At 32.5% G+C, this 22,042-nt stretch overlaps 3 protein-coding genes across 4 annotated transcripts in view; 2 read left to right on the top strand and 1 right to left on the bottom strand.

Annotated features, from left to right (window-relative positions):
• On the top strand, nt 3,297–4,795 carry LOC105165667 (zinc finger CCCH domain-containing protein 4-like). The gene is made up of 3 exons (XM_011084748.2): nt 3,297–3,502; nt 3,792–3,856; nt 4,111–4,795. Exons 1-3 carry the CDS (start codon nt 3,317–3,319, stop codon nt 4,685–4,687), a joined length of 828 nt encoding a protein of 275 aa, XP_011083050.1. The 5' UTR covers nt 3,297–3,316; the 3' UTR covers nt 4,688–4,795.
• LOC105165665 (succinate--CoA ligase [ADP-forming] subunit beta, mitochondrial) lies at nt 11,417–16,585 on the top strand. The gene is made up of 13 exons (XM_011084744.2): nt 11,417–11,572; nt 11,668–11,804; nt 12,259–12,369; nt 12,465–12,576; nt 12,722–12,786; nt 13,218–13,295; nt 14,407–14,481; nt 14,611–14,763; nt 14,907–15,041; nt 15,139–15,303; nt 15,525–15,647; nt 16,126–16,197; nt 16,285–16,585. The coding sequence occupies exons 2-13, from the start codon at nt 11,703–11,705 to the stop codon at nt 16,360–16,362; spliced, it is 1,269 nt and encodes a 422-aa protein (XP_011083046.1). The 5' UTR covers nt 11,417–11,572; nt 11,668–11,702; the 3' UTR covers nt 16,363–16,585.
• Nucleotides 17,046–22,042, bottom strand: part of LOC105165666 (glutathione gamma-glutamylcysteinyltransferase 1) — a 5,834-nt gene continuing 837 nt past the window's right edge. The window contains exons 2-9 of one of the 2 annotated variants that reach the window (XM_020694551.1): nt 21,234–21,390; nt 20,268–20,506; nt 19,807–19,970; nt 19,127–19,178; nt 18,478–18,705; nt 17,865–18,377; nt 17,687–17,794; nt 17,046–17,523 (exon numbers count right to left, since the gene is read on the bottom strand). In XM_020694551.1, coding sequence (XP_020550210.1) covers nt 17,206–17,523; nt 17,687–17,794; nt 17,865–18,377; nt 18,478–18,705; nt 19,127–19,178; nt 19,807–19,970; nt 20,268–20,506; nt 21,234–21,390 — 1,779 coding nt within the window. In that variant the 3' untranslated portion in view covers nt 17,046–17,205. The remainder of the gene's footprint in view (nt 17,524–17,686; nt 17,795–17,864; nt 18,378–18,477; nt 18,706–19,126; nt 19,179–19,806; nt 19,971–20,267; nt 20,507–21,233; nt 21,391–22,042) is intronic. The other variant, XM_011084745.2, reaches the window with a different exon arrangement.

The raw sequence follows: 22,042 nt of genomic DNA, 5'->3' as shown, positions 1-22,042 counted from the left end.
TTTTTACTATAAATTCAAGAAATTTTAACTAACGAATTAACCTATTTATTGGAAGAAATCAAATTTCAAATATAGTAAACGTAATTTTTCAAACGAAATAAAATTTACATGTAATGATACAAGAGAATGGAGTGTTATAATCCCAATTACCAATTAGGTGGGTCCAACTGCTGTGGTCCCAGTCGTGACCATCGGCTATGATTCGGCTTTGTAATTGGATTGAAATGCGGATGGAATTTCTATTCCAATTTTATTCTATTTTTTTTATTTTATTTAATATAAATGTGATATGTGTTTAATTTTTTCAAAAAATAAGATGGAGGAAGATATTGTTTCTAATCATAAAATATAAATTAAGTTTTTGTGATTAATTAATTTATAAAAAATTGGCCACCATTCAAATTTATTCATTATGTATGAATGAATAATTATATTATTAAATAAAACATTCAATTTTTCTACTACTATTCGATATAAATATTTTAAAAAAATAAATATGAAATATACTAATTGAAATAAACTTTATTATTTTTTTATAAAATATAATAATTATTTACTATACACAAATACAAATATTAAACAAATATATGCGTTTTAACACGTGGATACAGAACGGACTTTAATTATTAAATTTGTTATAAAAGCATTTTTTTCCCAAACACTATCATTAAATTTTGACTAGGAAATTATATTAATCAAAGTAACATATAAACATAGGTATAAATATTATCTTAGTCCTTTAATTTTGTTCGAATTTAATTGTGGTCCTCTATGTTATACCATTTTATCTTTTTTCACCAATTTGGACTACAAATATAAATTATATATTAATAATTTATCAGACTTTTTACATATACTATCGGATTGAAAATATGTATATATATGAACAAGTATTTTTGAAAAATACATTATTTATATACTTTACAAATTTTGTATGGGTTTACTGTATCTGAAAATACAAACATCAAGATAGAATTTAATTAAATAAATTAGTTTATATTAAAATTTTTAAATAAATAATTTTGTATCAAGTATATAATATTCGATAGATTAGTATGTTGAAAATTTATATATAAGCAGTTTTAAGTATATCAACCATAACGTATATATTATACAACAATAAATTTAAAAAATACGAAGGAATTATTCAAAATAAATAAATATTGGCATATAAAAAGTATTAAATAAATATTAATAAATCCATGAATATATTTTTCCTTCTAATATTCCATTGTTAAGATAAATATCAATATTAACTATATTCTTCTTAAATAACCAAAAATTATATTCGTTAAGTATCGATATTTTAGGGTTTTTTTTTTTACAATATCATATATTAGTTGTTTAAAAATATTTAATACATAGTTTCATAAATTTTATAAATTATTGGTAAAAATATAATAATGACTAAAATTACATGGATACAAAATTAAAGAACTAAAATATATTTTTTTTTCCTATAAGTATGTTAACACTATAAATATATTTTTAAAAATTAAGTAGGAATATGACTTTGAAACATATAAATATAATATTACAAACAGCAAAAAAATCTTGGTGAATTTATCCCTATAATATAAATAAGTTATGTTAAAATAAATAGAATTTATAATATACTGAGCAATATAAATACATTAATATAAAGCAAAAAATAGATAAAGAATAAGAAAAGCTCACAAACTGTTCCGAGGCTTTTGCACACTCATTCAAACACAAACTCGACTCGTTAACGAATTCGAACTTTTTAAAAATTACAAATATTAAGTTGGGTCGAAAAATTACCTATAAAACCAACCCACACCGCACACACTCTAATTGGCCCGACTCACGTTACACTCCTAGGAACAACCATTCTAGTCCAACCCCTTCATCGACGCCCAGAAAGGACCATGGCAACAGAAATGTTCAACAGTTGGGAAAATGCGTAATTATAGTTATTATATGATTGTTCGTTCTTCTTGAATTGTACATAAAAAAATATATATAACAAGTATAATACTCATATAACGTAATTAGTTTTAATAGTTACCCAAGTCTGGTTGCACCCAATCCGAACTACACCTGATTGTTCAAAACTCAAGACCGTTGTATCTATACTAAGACATCATGCATACCCCTCGTGGCTCAAATAAGTGGATACATGTGTCTTTATAAATGCAACCAACCATTTCAGATATTGGTGCATCATTTATTATTTCACACCAGCATAAACTATTAAAAGAATATCAAAAGACTTTCTTGCAATTTAAAAAATGAATTAAAAAAGTTCATTCATGCTGTAGGTGTGTTACACGCGCTATTTTTTTCATTTTTAATTTTTTAAATTATAAAATAATATTTATAATTTTATTTAAAAATGGTTAGATCTTGATTAATATTTCGACCTCTGAGTCTGAATACCACTCAAGTGGGCTTGAACTTGAAGCCCATAATGACCATAGCCGACAATCAGACCATACAACTTATAATGCAAAGGACAACTTGGGTGTATGAGAACGGTTGATAATTTCTTGTCATAAATGAAGTAACCTACTTCATCTGTTATAATTTCTAAAAATGTCTCATAATCTTATCAATCCCAATCTAAAAATAGGTAATAATAATACTATTGTGCATGTACGGTTAATTATCAATTTTACGACATGGTTTAGGTGTTACATTGGAATTGCAAGAAGGCTATTTATTAGTATAGAAGTGGGACCCAACCCCCCCAAATATAGTTTTTGTTGTAAGTTGGACTATGTTAAACATGCATGTTATATATATATAGGAGTGTTAAATATTATTATGCTTAATTTACTAAAAATTTCATCAAATTCTTGCATTCAAATATATATAATTTTTTGTTTTCTACTTGCATTTTAATTGGCCAAGTGAGACTTTTTAGGTAATTATATTATGGATGTAGCGTATTATTTAAAATTATTTACTTATATATCGTTTGAACCATTATACGTTCACAAGAACTGGATTTCAAGTCTTTTTTTCTATTTATCGTAAATTCTTTTACGCTCGACAATCTGGTATAGGTGTTTCACAAATGTGTTTTTATTGGTTTCTATATACTTTGTGAGGACGGTCAATGGTTGTAATTAATACATTACAGATAATACTTAATTAGTTTTGGTACGAATATTGATTCGCGACTGCTCATTTGAAATTCAAAGTGCAAACAATTTAATACCTTTTTTCAAAGAATACTATATATATAAGAAAACAAAGCATTTTGGATCTACTTCATCGTGCCCAACGGCCCCCACCCCCACCCCCCGCCCCCTCCCCCTCCCCCTCCCCCGAAAAAACCCTCTGTACCACCATGAGGATACGCAAGAACGCCAAGATTTCTCCTCTAGTCTATGCGACGTCGTCTCTGAAGCCCGGCACCGTTATCCAGACCCATGTTTGCCAGCTGAATCAATCACCCTGGGACGTGAAGAGCTTCTCGCCACCATCATCTCCTCCGCCACCACCACCACCTCCGCCGCCTCCTCCGCCCTCCCAGGTCCGTTAATTTTTTCTGTAGACTAACTCTCGTTTGGTCGGAGCCACAGATCTGCTGCTTCCCGCCCGTTATTCATGTCCAACTTTTCTGCATTTCTGCCGTTATCTAGGCTTTTTTCTTCTAGGGTTTTCTTTCACTACCACCGCTAGGGTTCTACAGACAGTCTCAATCCCACGATTTTTGTGTCGCATTCTGCGCTAGGATTTAGAATTCTTCTCTGGGTTTTCTCTTTCTCTTTTATTATAGCTCGAATGCTTACATTTCTCGGCATCGGATGATTTTTATGCAGTTCGATGGAAATGATGTCTGTGGTGAAAATGGGAGCTCATTCGACGCCATTCCAGTTTTTCAGAGGTAATCTTACAACACTCTCTTCAATTCTGATACTTTTTCAATTATTTTTCCTGCATTTTCATATCCTGAAAATAATCCTAGGGTTTGTCCCCCCGATCGACTGTGATGAAATTTTCCCCTTACCCGCTGATAAACATTCATTAGGTTACCACAAATTTCCCCTGAAATTATATATTCATTTTATCAACCACCCTGTGATAAGATGACACGATGCCTTATGTAATGGGCTGGCGAAAAATTCCTTCTAACAACAGGGAAATCAGTGCTGGTTTGAAATGGGAAGACTCCGGCGGCAAAACCTCCGGCGGCAAAACCGCCGCCGGCAAGGCGAAGCAGCCCCCGAAAGATGAGACATTCGTCCTCTGCTGCAAGACTGACGGCAAGAGCTGGCAGTGCCGACGGGAAGCCGCAAAAGGAAATTCATTATGTGAGCATCATTTATCCCTATTGAAGAACTACAACAGCTCGAGCCACTCCAAGAAGTCAGAGAAGTCATCACTCGCCGAGCCTCAACGCCGCCCCAGGCCGAAGAGAGCGTCGGCGTCATCATCCTCCAATCCGCACGAATTCTACTACTACTCAGGGTTCGGGCCGCGATGGGGAAGAAAGAGAGGTGAAGCGAGCAAGAAAGCTGGCACTGACGCTAGTAAAAATATCGAGATCGAAAGTGATTTGAACTCGGCAGTACTGTCTCGATTTCAAGAAGATGACGATACGGATTATGTGGAGGATGAGGAAGAGGAGAACGAAGATGAAGATCATGGAAATAGTAGCAGAAAGAAGAGAGCCCGTAAGCCGATCAAAGCTCGGTCCCTTAAATCTCTAATGTAATGATCACAAAGTCGCTCAAAATGAGTGTATTTGTAGGCTACTTTCTAATTATCTGTACATTTGTGTGACTTTTCAATTAAGGGTTATTTGATTTAGTTTTCTGAACGTGCGGGGACTATCATCACTAGATGTATGATTTTTATTAGGTCACAGTAGTCTTAGTTTCACAGTTCTCGGTGTTGCGCTTTGGCTGCGTTTAATGTTGTCTCGGGTAGAGAATTTTACTGTATAAAAAATTGAATAAATTACATCTATATCTTCTAAAATTAAATTTAATTATACAAATATTTCATATTTTTTTTGTAAAATTATAGATACACCCATAAAGGGTTTATATAATACATCTTAAAGGGCGTTTGTGTAAAATTTCAATACTGAATAAGATTGTCCGTATTTGTAATTACAACTATAATTTCGAGAAGGTGTATATGTAATTTTAGAAATACTACTTAATATTTTTATAATTAGACCTAATCTCATGGAGTGTGAATATAACTTTACAATAAGAAACTTGAAAAGATCCCTCAAATGGGAAGGTTAAAATAGTAATTTCATATATTTATTTTTTTCTTCTATATTTCATTTTTATATTTTCCTTTCATTTACATGATCGTGGCATTAATTAACTAATCAGTCAATCACAGTAATTGATGGGTAAAATAAAGACTAACATTTGAATTTTGAAATAAGTATTTATTTATTTTTAATTTGAAAGTGTTAATAATGAGTTATTTTGATGAAGTACTGGATTTGTTAATGGAAGTAAGTAGTTTACCGTCTGAGTAGTACCGTCATTACACCAAACATTTATACCACCTTAAGTTTCTAAAATATTGTTGGATACAATTTCCTATTTCATTTGATTTAGTTTAGGGATAATCAAACTCTCTTCTCATGATCCTTGCTTCCGTCTAACAAATAAATTCATTCATTAGTCAAAATTCACTGAATTTGCTGATATTAACAAAAAAAAATTGAATAAAAATTGATATTTATCATCGATTGACTTATTACTGACTTATTGCAGGTCAAATAATTTTTTTGGGCTAAAATATCCTTATAGCAGTGAAGATATACCTCCTAACATGTATCAACACATGAATACGTATGAGAATAATTTGATTATAAAAAAACTTATTTGACCTGCAATAAGTCGGGAATAAGTCAATAGGAAGTAAATATAGATTTTTTTTTCTGATTTTTTTTGTTAATATCAACTATTCAATGAACTTTAACTAAGAGAGGGACTTATTTGCGATGGAAGCAAACTTCAGGAATGCTAAATATAATTTCTCGAACCACAGAGGGTCTACAGGTAATTACACCAAATCTCAAGGAAGTGGAGTGTAATTATCCTTTTAGTTTAATTTCAATGATAAAAAAAAAAGGTTAATGTAAGATGGTTGGGGTGAGTCTGATTCATTAATTTTTAGCTGTATAAAGTTATATACCTTAAAAGAAAAAACGTAATATTACCCAAAAATATTTGTCAAATACGTATAATGAGATTCGGTTTAGAGAAAAATTTGAGTTTGGAAACACTAAAAATAAGGTTAAAATTTGAGTTTTGATTTCAAACTCTCCATTACTATTAATAACTCTATCTTTTAAAAAAATAAAATAAATATATATATTGATAAAATAAAAATCTCATAAATTGCATTTTACAAATTATTTAAATTTTATTTAAGAAAAACCAAAAATTAAAAAAAAACAGACGGAGCACAAGTCACAGGAAACTGCACTGCTGCAGTCTTTCCAATAGTAAAAAACCTGACCTGCTCTTTGTCCTATGTCAGCCTTGCTCCACCAACATTGCACCCATCCTTTATGTTCTTCAATTAAAAAAAATATCATTCTTTTATATGAATTCTTATTTAGTATAAAATTACAAAACATCTTCTCACATTTGATGTAATTAATTTTTTTTGTTATTTAAAATATTATACATATTCTTCTAATATTTGATGAAATTATGTAATTCTTGAATGAAATTATAATTGATTTTGTTTTAAATGAAGAATTTGTAAAATATTTGGACCGGTTGATGAAAAAATTTAAAAAAATATCCACTTAGCCCATTAAAAAAAAACTATAATTCTTAATTTACAATGACATTTTGGTTAGTTCACCACAAAAAATGGATAAAAACCTAAAGGATTTGACTAATTGTTAGAAAACCGTCAAAGCCAGGAGGGTATTGATAATTTTTCAAATAATGAATGAACAGTAATTATATCAAGCAGTAGGAGAGCTTGTTGTAATTTCTCCTATTACGTCTGTATAAAATTCATATTTCATTTGGTATGATCGCACTGGTGGCATAATAACAATACCCACATTTACATTGTGTGATGACAATAAGAATAAATTTGAAATATCTATATTGCCCTCTCCACATTATTTTTTCTAAAGTTGTTTTATCTTGAACTTTGTGGATTATTGATAAGACATGATAGTGAAGTTGGGGGCATTTTTGTAATTTTAAATATATTTGTGCATGAAAAAAAATCACTGTCATAGCCCAATTTGTATTGGTTGTCGGGATAAATTATCCAACTCATACATGAAATAAACTCGATAGGTCAACCAAGTCTACCAATTCGATAGGTAAACGCTACTATTGCTTGATTGAGCTGATAATCCAGCCCAACCATGGAAAAAATGAAAAGCATGGGGCCTTAAAGTAATAATTTTAGGGTAAATTATAACGATTCGTTCTTAAGGTTTGGTATAATTACGAGTACCTATTCGTTGTTTGAAAAATTATAAATACCCCCTGGTGTTTGATGAAATTATATAATCCTTGGATGAGTCATGGATGTATGAAATTGTCAACTTTACTCTTACTGTAATTTTTTATTTTTTTAAAATTTAAAACTTATAAAAATCAAACGGGATGGATGAAAATTTTTTAAAAATTATAAAAAAAAATTATCCACTTAGTCGTATAAAATAATTTTTAAAAAAAATAAATAATATTATAATTTTTAATCCATAAAGACATTTTGGTCAGATCATCATAAAAATAAATGAAAATCTAACGGATTGGGCTAATAAAATCAGAGGAGTATGGATAGTTTTCAAACAATAATAGGGTATTTGTAATTATATCAAATTTTAGGGAAGGTCGTTGTAATTTATCATAATTTTTATACATAAAACATATATTGAAATTGAAATATAATGTAATATTCATTTACAAAGCGTATATTTTGAATTGAATAATCTATACTATATATATTAAAAGAGAGTATATTTTTGTTGTCTTCCTAATTTGACCTGTCTTTTTTCTTTTGTAATATTTAATTTTTTTTTATCCATCTAACTCTCCCACTACCTTTTTTCATGTATTTTTTTTTATTTTCATGGAACCTTTTTTGTCATTATTTTCTTATAAATTTAATATCAACTTATTATTTTGTATATATTTTATTAAAATACTAAATATATTATAAATATTTTATTTTAAATAGTATTACAAAATTATACCTACATAAAATGTATCACAAATTTGTAGTGCATGAAATGGGTCAGCTACAAATGATTGGTTATATTGTATTATTGCTAAATAAATCAATTAATCAGATTTTTTTGTCACAATATCATAACGAGGTATCTTTATTTAGTTCTTAATTAGAATAAAAACATTTAGTTCGAACCCTATCTTATAAAATTTTGATAAACTATATCATTTTAATTCAAAATTAAAAATTCAAATATTCTCGTTGATTGATTAATCTAAATCATTATTTGGTATACTAATAAATAATCTAGTAATTTTTAAAAATTAATTAAAACAATATGAGCTAATAAAATAATTCAAAAATTCATCATTATTAATGATACTCCCTCAAATATTTTTTTTAGTAACCCAAAGACAAGGAATGTGCCGCCACAAAGCAGCCTAGCAGGCCAGGCCCCATCGGGCCCATGAGCAATGTATTAAATCCATAACGTATTTTCATCCTTACTAGTTTAGCAGGCCAAGAAATTAAACAACACCAGCAAGCTAAATCAGCATATAGTAGGGATAACACGTCATATAGGTTGCTGATATCTCATAACACAATTTATTAAATATTTCCAACTAAGTCCAAATAACTCGACTGGAATTAACTCATTATCTAGCAAGTAATAGTTCCTCAAATTCTTGAATAGACTGGGCAAGTTCAATCAAAGGGTCATATCTTCGTTTAGATAATTCCAAATCACGAACTATTTTTTTCATCGAGTACCTAACACATGCGTCTTGCCAGTGGTGTATGATTCACCGTAACTACTTTTCAGATATGGTATGGTCATCTATAAATTGACTCTTTGTGCAGTTGTTTGAATAACCCATTCTCTCATATTGTCCCTCTCATTTTCTATCAATTTTAAGCTACTTTTAGTTTATTTTCTGCACTCTATACAATTTTAATCAATTTAACATTAAATCATTATTCTTATTTTGATTTAAATTTTTCTTACATTTCTTGAGTAAACACGTTGCTACTAAAGTATTGATTTGCTAACCTCTGTTTTGCAGGTTTCTGATAATTTTAGAATTTTTTTAAAAATTATTCGAATAAATTAAATTTTTTACATCAGTTTTTATTTAACTGTGGTTAATAATTATTTATCATGACATTCATACATAGTCAATAAAATCGTAAACAATAGTATTTATTTTTAGCGTACCTTAACTGCAGTAAATATTCTTATTTATTCCATGGGAGACATCACTTTTATCAATTAATTCTTTTAATAAAATTTTATGTATTCACATTTAAAATTAAAATATCAATTATTTATTAATTAAATAAATATAATCAATTTGAGTTTGCACATATATCGAACATTTTTCTATTAACTAGTTATTGAAAAAGCGTGTGTATAATTAACTTTTTGTATTTATATGATTAAATTTATAAAAGAAAACATGAACTTTAAATGTAATAAAATGAATTAAATTTAAATATGTGTAAACAATAAATTGTTAATAAAAATAATTAATAAACAAAAGATAGTTATTGTAAAGAAATAAGTGCATGGAGGGTATTTTAAGTAATTCTAATTTTTCCAACCACGATTAGGGATAGATAATTTACTTTTATATTGCTAAAATAAATTTTAATAAAATTATAGTAAAATTTGTAGTCACAATATTATATATATTTTAAATACATTAAATATAATGAGTATTAATATTAAATATTTAAAACTTTCTTACTAAAAAGATATAGAAGTATATAGTATTAATAATTTATATTCTTACACCTTTTATTAAATTTAATATAATTTTAGTTAAATATTTATATGTACTTTATGAATATATTTACTATAAATACAAAATATATACCGTGTATTATTATTTATTCTATATTTTTAATATGTATGCCAATGTTCATAAATATATTAGGGATAATTACACTGCCCTTCTCTAAAATTTAGTATAATTATACGTAAATCCCATATAGTTTGAAAAATTACACCTAGCACCCCTAATGTTTGCTTTCGTCTAACAATTAAGTCCTCCTATTAATTAAAATTTACTGATATTAACAAAAAAACTGAATGAATATGATATTTACCCTTGATTGACTTAAAATTGACTTATTACAGGTCAAATATTTTTTCCGGACTAAATTACCTTATAACGATGAAGATATACCACATCACATGCATTAACACATAAAGACGTATGGGGGTAATTTGGTTATAACAAAAATTATTTGACCTACTATAAGTCAGTAACATATGGACTTATTTGTTAAACGAAAGCAAACCTTAGGAGTGCTAGATGTAATTTCCCATACTACAGAAAATATATGTATAATTACATCAAAACCTTAAGGGAAGAGAGTGTAATTGTCCCAATATAATTAAGTATTCTTTAGAAACTTAAATATATTACAACATAAACAAATATATAATGTAATTTTATAATGAATTTAACATTCCAAAATAATATTCTTTTATGTAAAGAGACTTTGCGGATGTATTTTGATTTAATTTTTAAAATTTGATTACTATTTATCAAAAATATAAAAGAGTAGCTCGCAAAGGTTTTATGCAGTTACTCTTTGTTTTTTTTTTTAATACTAAATATATAAAAGATATACCAAATTATTCATTTCCTATCTTTATTCTATAGGTTTATTTTATTCACACCCAAATTCTCCTACATAAGAATAGACTGCTAAGGGTTTGAAGCTTAATAAATTAAAAGATAAATTACAACGAGATCTCCTGATATTTGATACAATTATAAATATTTTATTATTATTTGAGAAAATACTAATAATTTTGATTTTAACAATTGTTCAATAATTAGCCCAATTCATTAGTGTTCTTTAGGCTTTTATCAATTTTTAGGATGAATTGATCAAAATGCCCTTATGAACTACAAATTAAAATTTTACTTGTTGTTTACAAAATTTTTGAAACTTTTTTGTGAACTAAGTGTTCAAATTTTTTGATCCATCCCATACAATTTGTTTCACAAAATTTCAATTTATTTAAGAAAAATATAGTAAGAGGTAAAATTGATAATTATAAGTTCAATTGGATAATTATTCAAATATAATAACGATTTATATAATTTTTTAATAATAAAAAATATTTATAATTATACCAAATATTATGAGAGCTCGTCGTAATTTAATCTAAATTAAATAGTATAGATAGATAACTGTACTATAAAGGAAATTCAAGCGTTAATTTCCAAAAAAATCAGGAGGAAAACAAACCAAAAGGAGAGGGGTAGTAAGGAATGGAAGGTTAAAAGTGTAAAAGTACCATATAATTGTTGCTGCAAAATCAGGGTTGAAAATTAAACAAAACAAGAACTGAAAAAGCGTTGCTAGGGGTTCGCTAATCGCTATTGCTTCGCCGGCGTTGGTCAGTCTCTGTGCCTCCGGCGCCTACGCTTTTCTCGCTTTGCAGCTAGGGTTTGTATCACATTACTTATTGGTCTGTGAATCTCTGTGTTCCAGTTCGATCTAGGATCTTCAGGGAGAAAGGAAAAGAAATGGTTAGAGGATTGCTGGGAAAACTCGCTAGTCGGTCTCTCTCCGCGGCCGGAAAATGGCAGCAGCAGCAGCTCCGCCGCCTCAACATCCACGAGTATCAGGTACTCGGTCATACGATTTAGAGTTTGAGGCATACGTATAGAGTCATGTGTAATATCGTGTATCCTCATTGATGCAACCTCGAAAGCTGTGTTTCGGTGTTCGACACAGTAATATCTCTTGTGTCTTTGAGTGAGGGAGCCCGTGCATCGTGCATATTTATATTTCTTTGAAAAGATATGTCGTTCCGTTCGGGAGTGTATTCGGAGTTTCAAGAGCGATCTACTTCAGTTATTTGTTTTTACAATGTGTTAGTCCAGGATCATGGTAAAAATTTTACCAGTATGGACGAGAATTACATCAATTTAGGTTATAAGACATACAAATTTTTTGGAAGTAAACAGCCCGCTAGACTAGCGTAGTAATTACCGGCTTTCCACCTTTTCAGTTCAACCTTTAAATTTCACAAAGCATTCTTGTTCAAATAATTCATTTGAAACTCTCTATTGATGTCAGGGAGCTGAATTAATGAGCAAGCATGGAGTCAATGTTCCAAAAGGCGTGGCAGTTGGTTCTGTTGATGAAGTCAGGAAGGTGTTGCAAGAAGTATTCCCCAACCAGAGTGAGGTAATGCAGGGATTTTTTTCTTTTTTGTATTTCTTGATTTTTTTTTATGCTTAAAAAGTTTCTTCTGTGCGACACTCAATTTGTTTGTGATGCAGGTGGTGGTGAAGTCACAAATCCTTGCTGGTGGACGAGGGCTAGGAACTTTTAAGAGTGGCCTCCAGGGTGGTGTTCATATAGTGAAGGCTGATCAGGTTGAGGACATAGCTGGTATGATGGTCTATGCATTTTATAATGATATTATTGAATCACTGTAAAATTGCCTTCCTTGCAACCACTGAGGCTTGATTTGACATATTGGGTCCCAAATATGAGGCAAAATGTAACTCCTTATGTTTTGTTTATGCTATTCCAGGGAAAATGCTTGGCCAGATACTTGTTACTAAACAAACTGGGCCTCAAGGAAAAGTTGTCAGCAAGGTTTGCAATTGATTGTTTCTCATGTTCTGGACAGATTGGTATAGATGCACTCTATAGTGACATGCAAATATCCTATCAGTAGTTTTCCTTCTTAATCCATAATTTGAATTGCATGAAGAAATTTCACTAGTTTCGCTTTTCTCTTGGTCTGTTTATTCATGTGCACATTATTCCATGTAAATAGTTTAATTGGGTGAATGATGTTATACTTCTATCTGTTCAGTAAGTAGCTCTATCTCCCATTTGCCATTCACTTTAGACTTGGCTATTTTTGGTCAAATCATATTTTCTATCGTCATTTGTAAAATATTGCAGACAAATTAATCATTTGATATTGTTCCATTTCTTCTTCACTTATCTCTTGGTCAACTCTTAGTATTCATCATGTGTTGATAGATTCCTTATAAAGTCGACTGAATGATGGTTTGCAGGTTTATTTGTGCGAGAAGTTGTCCCTTGTCAATGAGATGTACTTTGCCATTACTCTTGATCGTAAATCTGCTGGTCCTGTAAGTTCCTAAAGATGATTACCTAATGCTTATTCTGCTTGGATGTTTAACAAATTGTGTCTAGCATCCTATGTTACCTTATTATGTGTCAAAGTGGTGACTGTGACGCAGTCAATTTGCTATCTCATCATGTAGCCAAAGATAATTCCATGTCTTATTTGTTTAATATTTGTCTTGTTTGCAATTATTTCATCTTTATACGAAGAATTTGCATGTAGTTCTTATGTTTTCCTTGGTCCAAAAATTTTTCATGAACGCTAGACTGCACTGGTGATGCTACTTGAAGCTTGTTGATGCTTGACCATGAAGATCACATAATTCTTCTGGGGCTTACTGCATATAATATGCTTTTGCTATATGGATTGAAGGCCTTAAAGTTATACCAAAGTTCTTAATAAAAATAATATTGCATGTCAAAGTTTGTTTTTTCAAAATGCTTAAGGATCGTAAATATTTACTTATATTTTGCAAAGCCTGACACTGGATGAAGAATTCAGCTTCCAGGCTGCTGGAGTATTAAAAGACTCCAGAACTGACACTTGCTAAACACAACATCGGTTGCTAGTTTGATATTGATCTTCAACGATGGAATTGTAGTATAAGCCCCTGATTATGACTCACCATATTCATGAATTGAAAATAACTTTTATAAGTTTTGGTATCCCCAGTGTGACAGTGTGCTCATTTCTGATGTATCCTTTTTCCAAAGTTAATCTTTTAATAACCCAGGAGATAAATTTAAAAGCTTATCATTTTTTTTATCTATCTTGCAAAGTAATAATCCTGATCCACAAGCAATGCTTTTGAATGCAATGTAGAATAAACAAACAAGGTAAATTATCCTGAAGAACCTGCTGGTGTTCATGTAAAATAAACTTGTTGAAGCTTCCTTGGCGACATTTGTGTTCAATTGTTATTCACTGTCCTTTTTTGTGTTGTAACTGTTGCAGTATAGAAGTTGGAAATCACAGTCTCTCAAATATATTGATAGTTTGCTGAACACCGTATCTTAATAGGTCAACATGATGTTGGCAGAAAGAAAGATATAGACTTATATTCTTTGTCAATTTATCTTTTCCCCAAGCATTAAACTTACATTACTGTTTTGCAGCTTATTATTGCCTGTAAGAAGGGAGGAACCAGTATCGAAGATCTGGCAGAGAGTCATCCAGAACTGATTGTAAAGGTTACTGTCTATTCCAACCATGCTGATACTTGCTTTATTGAAGCAACATTCTCTTTTGAATCGAATTTACTTGTCCTCTGAAAAATAAAATCGGATTTAATTGCCTGTGTTTCATTCTTTCATGAGCAGGTACCTATTGACGTTTTCACTGGAATTACCGATGAGGATGCTGCAAAGGTAGTTGATGGATTGTCTCCGAAGGTGGCTGATAGGAATGCTTGTATTGAACAAGTCAAAAAGTTATATGAACTTTTCTGCAAATGTGACTGCACATTGTTGGAGGTGACTGAGTGAATGCTTTCTTGATGAAGTGTTTGCTATTTTACTGTTACAAAATGCTTTATAGGTTTCTTGGTTTGTAACAAACATCCTCTTGCTTGTGGCAACTACCCATTAGATCTCACTTTGACCCAAATTTTTAACAGATCAATCCTATTGCTGAGACTTCTGATAAGCAGTTGGTAGCTGCTGATGCAAAACTCAACTTTGATGATAATGCTGCTTTCCGGCAGAAAGAAATATTTGCTCTTAGGGATCCAACACAAGAGGACCCCCGTGAGGTAAGATGACCCTTGTTTTACTAGGATTTTAAGAAGCTGCTGAATCTTCACTTCTTTATTGTTTAACATTTCATATTCCATTGTTTAATAATTTCAGGTTGCTGCAGCAAAGGCTGACCTGAATTACATTGGTTTAGATGGAGAAATCGGTTGTATGGTAAATGGTGCTGGGTTGGCCATGGCTACAATGGATATAATCAAGTTACACGGGGGAACTCCAGCCAATTTTCTTGATGTTGGTGGAAATGCTTCTGAAGGCCAGGTAACTTTGATTTCTTTGATTTTGTTTCTTTCATGTCCCATTCTTTTGCTTTTGCGTCTGTCTAACTCATATATATCTGTAATTGTGAGCTAATAAACATGGTCCAGTAATCATGTGAATACAGATTTGATATTTTGACTAGTAAGCAACGCTTGATGGTGACTTTTTCTATTGTTCTTTTGGCATTTATAGCTTTTAGACTTAGCTGAATATGGTAACAGGTTGTGGAGGCTTTCAAAATTTTGACTTCAGATGAGAAAGTTAAGGCTATTCTTGTGAATATATTTGGAGGAATAATGAAGTGCGATGTAATAGCCAGTGGAATTGTCAATGCTGCTAAACAGGTACAGAGGATTGTGTTGGTTTATTTTTTATGTTGAGCATTACTGATTCTTTTAAGATCCCTGAAGGTTTTTTCTTCATCCATTCGATCCTCCCATTCATTCCCTGTGGCCCTTCTTCCCCTAATCCTTTCCATTCTACCAACGAATCATCTAGAATTTTAATTTGTGATTGCTACTGATTCCCCTTCCAGTTGAGCTTATTTTGAATATTTTTCTCATTTAACATTTTGGCACTGCCCTTCTATAAATATTACATCTGCTTATAAAAAGTAAACCCTGAAGGTGAAATTGCAAAATACAATGGGTTGCATAATATGATACACGATTACACGGACTGTGAAAAGAGTGTCTTCGTTTGTTTTCCCCTTCCCCCACCCCCTCCTCCCCCTTTACAGTTAACACTTACGATTAAAAATTGGTAATTTTATGCTGATGAGAGCCATGCACAATTCTGAACTTCTTGGGGCTTGTGTTCAAGGTTCAACTGAAAGTACCTGTGGTTGTTCGTCTTGAAGGCACAAACGTTGACCAGGGAAAAAGAATCCTAAAGGTGAATTTGAAATCACATCGTGTTGGAAATTTGATGTTACTCATGTAAATGACCTAACAATCATCTCGATAACTTTTGTATTTACAGGAAAGTGGTATGGCACTAATCACTGCCGAAGATCTAGATGATGCAGCTGAGAAAGCAGTAAAAGCCTTGTCAAGCTGAAACATCTTATCATCTAGTTCAGCCTAAATTGCTGGAGACCGCTTCTTCCCTTGCTTTTCCAGGGTAAAGTCTATACATGAAGGAGAGTTCTACCTTTCTTGATTTCATATAAAAGGAAGGCATTCGTATATGTTTTGGTTTGTTCTTGTTACCAGTGATTTTTTCTACCATAAAGCACCCAGCGTTGTTCAATTTATGAAAGCTGCAGAAACAATTTTCTTTTTTCCTGTCTCGTTAATAAATAGTAGCTCATCACTTCACAATACTGGAATTCATATGAAGATCGCAACATTGTAGGGACTACAGAGCTAGTCCATCACCTCCATCTTATGAGAACTGCAAGATTTGCCGGAGGTTGGATTCGATGTATTAAAATGAGAGTCGCAAAAACTCATCTTATAAATTGTCAAATTACAAGTGTGCTGCTATCCACAAATGCTAGCAACCTCGTTCATCACTGCATAAATACAGACTTTTTTTACATGAAAGTAAGAGGAAAGATCTAAGCACTTTGTGCAGGAAATAAGCAAGCAAAATTACATGCATCTCCCAAGCTTGTTTCCCTTTGTTACCTAAGTAGCATCCACACCACATGTGAACAGCAACACCTTGCAGATTTGATGCTACCATCAAGAGGGCATATTTTCATTGATCAAAAAGATACAACAGCTTGAACTGCTCAATTAATGAACTAAAATTCCCATGGCCATACTTTCAGTTGAACCACTCTGTTGTGGAATGTGGGGTATGTTAACTAATTCGTATATACAGAAGGCAATTTGCACAACCAAGATTCATATACAATATACTGATATATCCCCCTCCAGGTCAAACAAGGCTCCCTTAAATTACAATACCAATATATCTTGCCAACATACTCCGCATGTTATAGGATGCACTTTTTGGGCAGGCAATGGTAGATCTGATTTCAGCCATCGATACAGCAGATGGTGAATAGCCCTTACCAGTTCTCATGGCTCCTAGAGAGAAGACTCCAGCATGAGTAAATAACGATTTGTTGATTGAACAATCTGTTATAACCTGAGAACTTTTCCGATATGAATTTTGCTTTGAACAGAAATTCAATTTCTGGAGGAACATTGGGTCATCATGTAGAGAATCCATGCCCTGGGAGGAACCTACTGCTACTTGATGTGAAACCTATAAGACGGGAAAAAGAAAACTGTTTTGTCCAGAAATGTCTGTGGTGCTCTGTGTACTTGTTGTCCCAGAAGAATATATACATACTTTCATGTATTACAAGCATTAGAAAATAAATTGGAAAGAATATTCAAATTAGCGGAGCACCCAAATCATCTTCTACCTTGTTATCTTTGCATCTCTTGAGCATAAGTAGCTGACCTCGCAAATGCAAAATCTGCCACATCCATAAAGAAAATGTGTAACTACTTTCAATGGAAGTGGTTGTGCCCTATGAAAGACAAAGGGTGAGATATGTAAAGGTTTAGAAAAAGGGGATCTGAGGGAATGAGTGCTGATACCTCTTCTTGAAGTAATGGAGGAAGACTCTCTGTTGAAACTAAGCTAGATATTTCGTTCAAAAGCTTTTTGTCTTTGATACCAGACCATGTGTGCGGGGGCAATGCCAGTAATAGTGCTGTCAAGACGTCATTACTAGCTGGGTGCATACCAGAGTCACCACATGAGTCAGAATTGCAGCAACTAGGCTCCCCTTGAGATAAAGGGACTAGCATATCAACCCCCTGCTCTCCATTACCATTGACCACTGTCCCAGATACTACCGTAATGGGCTTGTCCCCATTAGTAGCTCTGTAACATCTCACACATGTCTCTCGGCAGCAAAACCTATCTGATGAGCCAGATCTCCCTGTCAGAATCCCAGCCCCTTGGCAGCATACACTAGCAGCAATACTAGGCAAACTATCAAGGTGACCCATAGCTTGTTTGGGCTGGCAGACAAGGTTTTGTGAAGACAAAATATCAGTCACATGATTGTAAAGGCCAGTTTCTTGCACTAGTTTCAACACCTCCTCCTGCAAAAGACAGTTTCGTGTTAAACAGAATCCTGTGGATCAGAGACAGGACTATAGGTGTAAGAAATTCTGGCTTTTATGCATGGCTGTTAGTCTCTACCTTGATAGAGAGCCTTCCCTTTTCTTCTTCGCTTAAACCTTGACTGCCATCCTCTTTTCTACGAATCTCCGCCACCCACTTAATGAACTCTGCAAAATCGAATGGCAGAGACATGAAAACGGTTGAGAGTACATTCTTGACATCCTTCATAGTTTCTGAACTTAATAGCACGGGAACATCATCCATCAGATATTTTGCAGTAGTGATCCAACTCTCATGTTTGCAGCTCTGTCAAACAGTATCAGACTGTTAAGTAGATGGAGCTGCAGAGAAAAGCTGGTTTTCTGTGACCAAAGAATTTATGCAATATATTTACAAACAATAAGAAGATTGATATTTCATAAACAGGAAAAATTTAGATCAGAGCAACTACTTGATTTCATACCAGTCCTCATAAACAGTAGCAGTACTGAGCAAGAATTCATTCTCCAGAATGGTACCAAGAAAAGTGCACCAACAATCAATGTTCGTCCCAGACTCCCAAATAGTTTACATGGAAATTGAAATGTAAATATAACGGTTTTCTATCTAAATCGTTTCAGTAACACAAATATTTCCTTGTAGAAATTTCATAAAACACGTTTAAACCAATATCTGCCTTTTCATTTGTTTGCAAACATGGGTTACAGCAACTTTAATGGGATCATACCAGCGTATAAAGCAAAGCTGGAGCTCTTTGACGCCTAGATACAAGCATGAACCTGCAAATCCATAAAATCAACATATATAGAAAATACTAAAGGTATAGATATCCGTTTCAACAACAGAAAGCAAAATGCTTGCTCATGATGAGCGTTTTACAAACATTAGAATAAAAATGACAATGATGATAGTAAATGCAGATGATCTGGTAAAACTATAGTGATTTGGGGAGAAAAGAAGATGATAAGAATAGGAAGCAGGACAACTGCAGGTGCATTCAGCTCTGTTACTTTCATTTTCTTGTTCTTCTATACAAAATGAAGAAGATATGAAGGATAAATACAATTTATTTTGGAAGGAGAATCCAGTAAGCTTGAAGACTTAAACCAGCAGAATAAGTTAAATACAAGGATATGCTATTAACATAAGTGAAAATAAGGCTGACAATACAGTACTCGCCCTGGAAACAGATGATATGGTGTTGCATAGCCCAAAAAGTTTCTTCTATTAAAATTATTGCCTTCATATGCAAACATATAGGCAAGTTAACCAGCTTTTTGCCTCCAATGCATCCATCATCCAAGAAGGCAAAGATTGCTGATAAACTGTCACTCCATTTTAAAAGTACTGAACATAGAAAACTTGATGCTATCATATATATAATTGAGGGAAAGCGAGTGAACATACCCCCGGCGTAATCCAGTTGATTCATCAACAGTATCCATGGCTTCCCAAAGAAGGCCAAGTGGAACCCAGTGAGGGGGATATTTAAACCTTGCAACATCTAGAATCAGTGCCATATCCCTTTCAGCATGATATCCACCAATAGGTGAAAAATGACCAGTTCCAGTCTGCTACAAGTATCATTCAATTCATCAATGTTTGAATGTAGGGTGAACTAGCAAGAGAAACATTTAACAACAAAAACTATCAGAGTTGACCTGTAGTTCACAAAAAGTACAATCAAACAAAACACTCAAAGGGATAAGACGCGGGAACTACTCAAAGACTGATAAATCAAAAGGAGCTAGAAAGTCAGAAGTTTAGGATGTGGCTGCTATAAATTGGACAATCAGAGACAAATGGTACTAATCGGAAAATCTTAAAGCAAACAACAGAACAAGCAAAAGAGAAGTTAGATTCTGGACCTGCTTAAAAGCTCCTCTATGATATGAAGAGATCACATGACAATCATCCGACTGAGAACATGCTATGACATACTTCCGAAAATCATCTATAGTGCTCTGATTTGTGCGAAAAGCTTTGACATTAGCTCCGGCACAGTGCCCCAAGCATACAACTTTCCCAAATGAGATACCTTTATCCTTCACCTTTTCTAGAGGCTCACAGCAATCCAACATATTCTCATCAAACCATCTCCAAGGCCCTGCAGTTGAACTTCAATAAGCTTGTGGTATAGAAAATTAATATGGAGACAAAACAAAGTAACTTTTCATATTGAGAAGCTCTAAAAGAGAAAACATGACAAAAATCAAATTTAAATTATTGACAAAATATTATAAACAATAAAAGAACTATGCATGATCCAAGATGCATCAAGTGTCTCCTCTGTCCTCCATCTCCCACTCTCATTTTCCTGGTTAATAGCGCATCACAGCTTTCAATCATGTCCAGAAAGTTTGATTTTCATATCATTCTAATTTAGGCGATCCAAGATAAATTTTGTAGTAATAAGTTTACTCATTCAAACAAGTTCAAGTTGAAAGAGAAATACAAAAGAAGTCTTAAGGATCTAAAAGAACATATAAATCCAATAAATCGAGTGGATTTCAATAAATGCATGGCATGCAAATTTGATGAAAGACGAATAAAAAGTTAACTCATTTGCCTGTTCTCTGAGATTTTTCCAATCTTACACCAGACAAGACAACCACCAACGCTCGATCAGTTTGAAACAAAATAAATGGGTACAAAATATGAAAGATGTATTGATTGAATGGTAATACAGTAAATTAATTGAACATCCTCAGAGCATCATCATGAAAAACAAAGAGAACTCTCCCGGCAATAGAAATCCAAGCAAGTCTAAAATAGTGCTAGCTTTGCAACATCTCCTGATAGACAGATAATATATGAAATAGAATTTTAGTTACCTTTCCATTTTCTACCAGGATCAATAGCAAGGGCATTCAGGACCATTGAAAGGCTAGCCAAACCACAATATGCAGGTTCTGATTGTGTCTGAAAATAAGAAATCAACTTGAAGAAACCTTCCATGGTTCCATTGTGAATGGCCTCAGTAAAGAGTTTCTGTGGTGTCAGACCAAAGGAAAAGATCAATCACTTAAAATATTCGAGGGCAAAGCTTCGATCATGTCGATTTGATGAGGTTCAAGGAGCATTTACGTGCGCTTGAGTCAGAAAGGACTGAAAATAGTAATCATGTACTCTACGGGGTATGAGGTTAGAGAAGGAGTGAAGGATAAGTCAAAAGCAAGAAGATGAAAGAAGCAAACAAATTTTGGCAGTTTTCGTGTTATTTTTAAAATTCAAAACCATCTTTAGCAAGATATGAAGCTGCATAATATTCATTGAATCATTTCATGTTAGCACAAAAACAAAAAAGGAACAAGTATAAAAGTTAGCTGTGAATTAACCCAATAAACATTCAGTCAGTTCATTAAGAAACCAGTTATGCATTGACACCGTTCTGCACACAGTCAAAAATTTAGTAAGAGAAGAAGAATATTCCACCCAAAGATTCCCATGCTTTCTGTTGGTCAACAACCAACCGCAGCTCTCGCTTCATTTTTCACTACTCGTGCAGACTTGGAGGGAATCATCAGTTCTCAATCAATCATTCCTCAACTAGATAAATTCACTAGTTTCACGGAATTCTTCTTGTCATGCCTTTTCCTCTTTATTTCCCATATTGCCATACGCAATAATGGGGATGGAGTAC

The sequence above is a fragment of the Sesamum indicum genome, linkage group LG6 (genome assembly GCF_000512975.1).
Source record: "Sesamum indicum cultivar Zhongzhi No. 13 linkage group LG6, S_indicum_v1.0, whole genome shotgun sequence".
NCBI lineage: Eukaryota > Viridiplantae > Streptophyta > Magnoliopsida > Lamiales > Pedaliaceae > Sesamum > Sesamum indicum.
The sequence above is the reverse complement of the archived record's forward strand: the minus strand, read 5'-3'. Positions and strand labels throughout refer to the sequence as shown.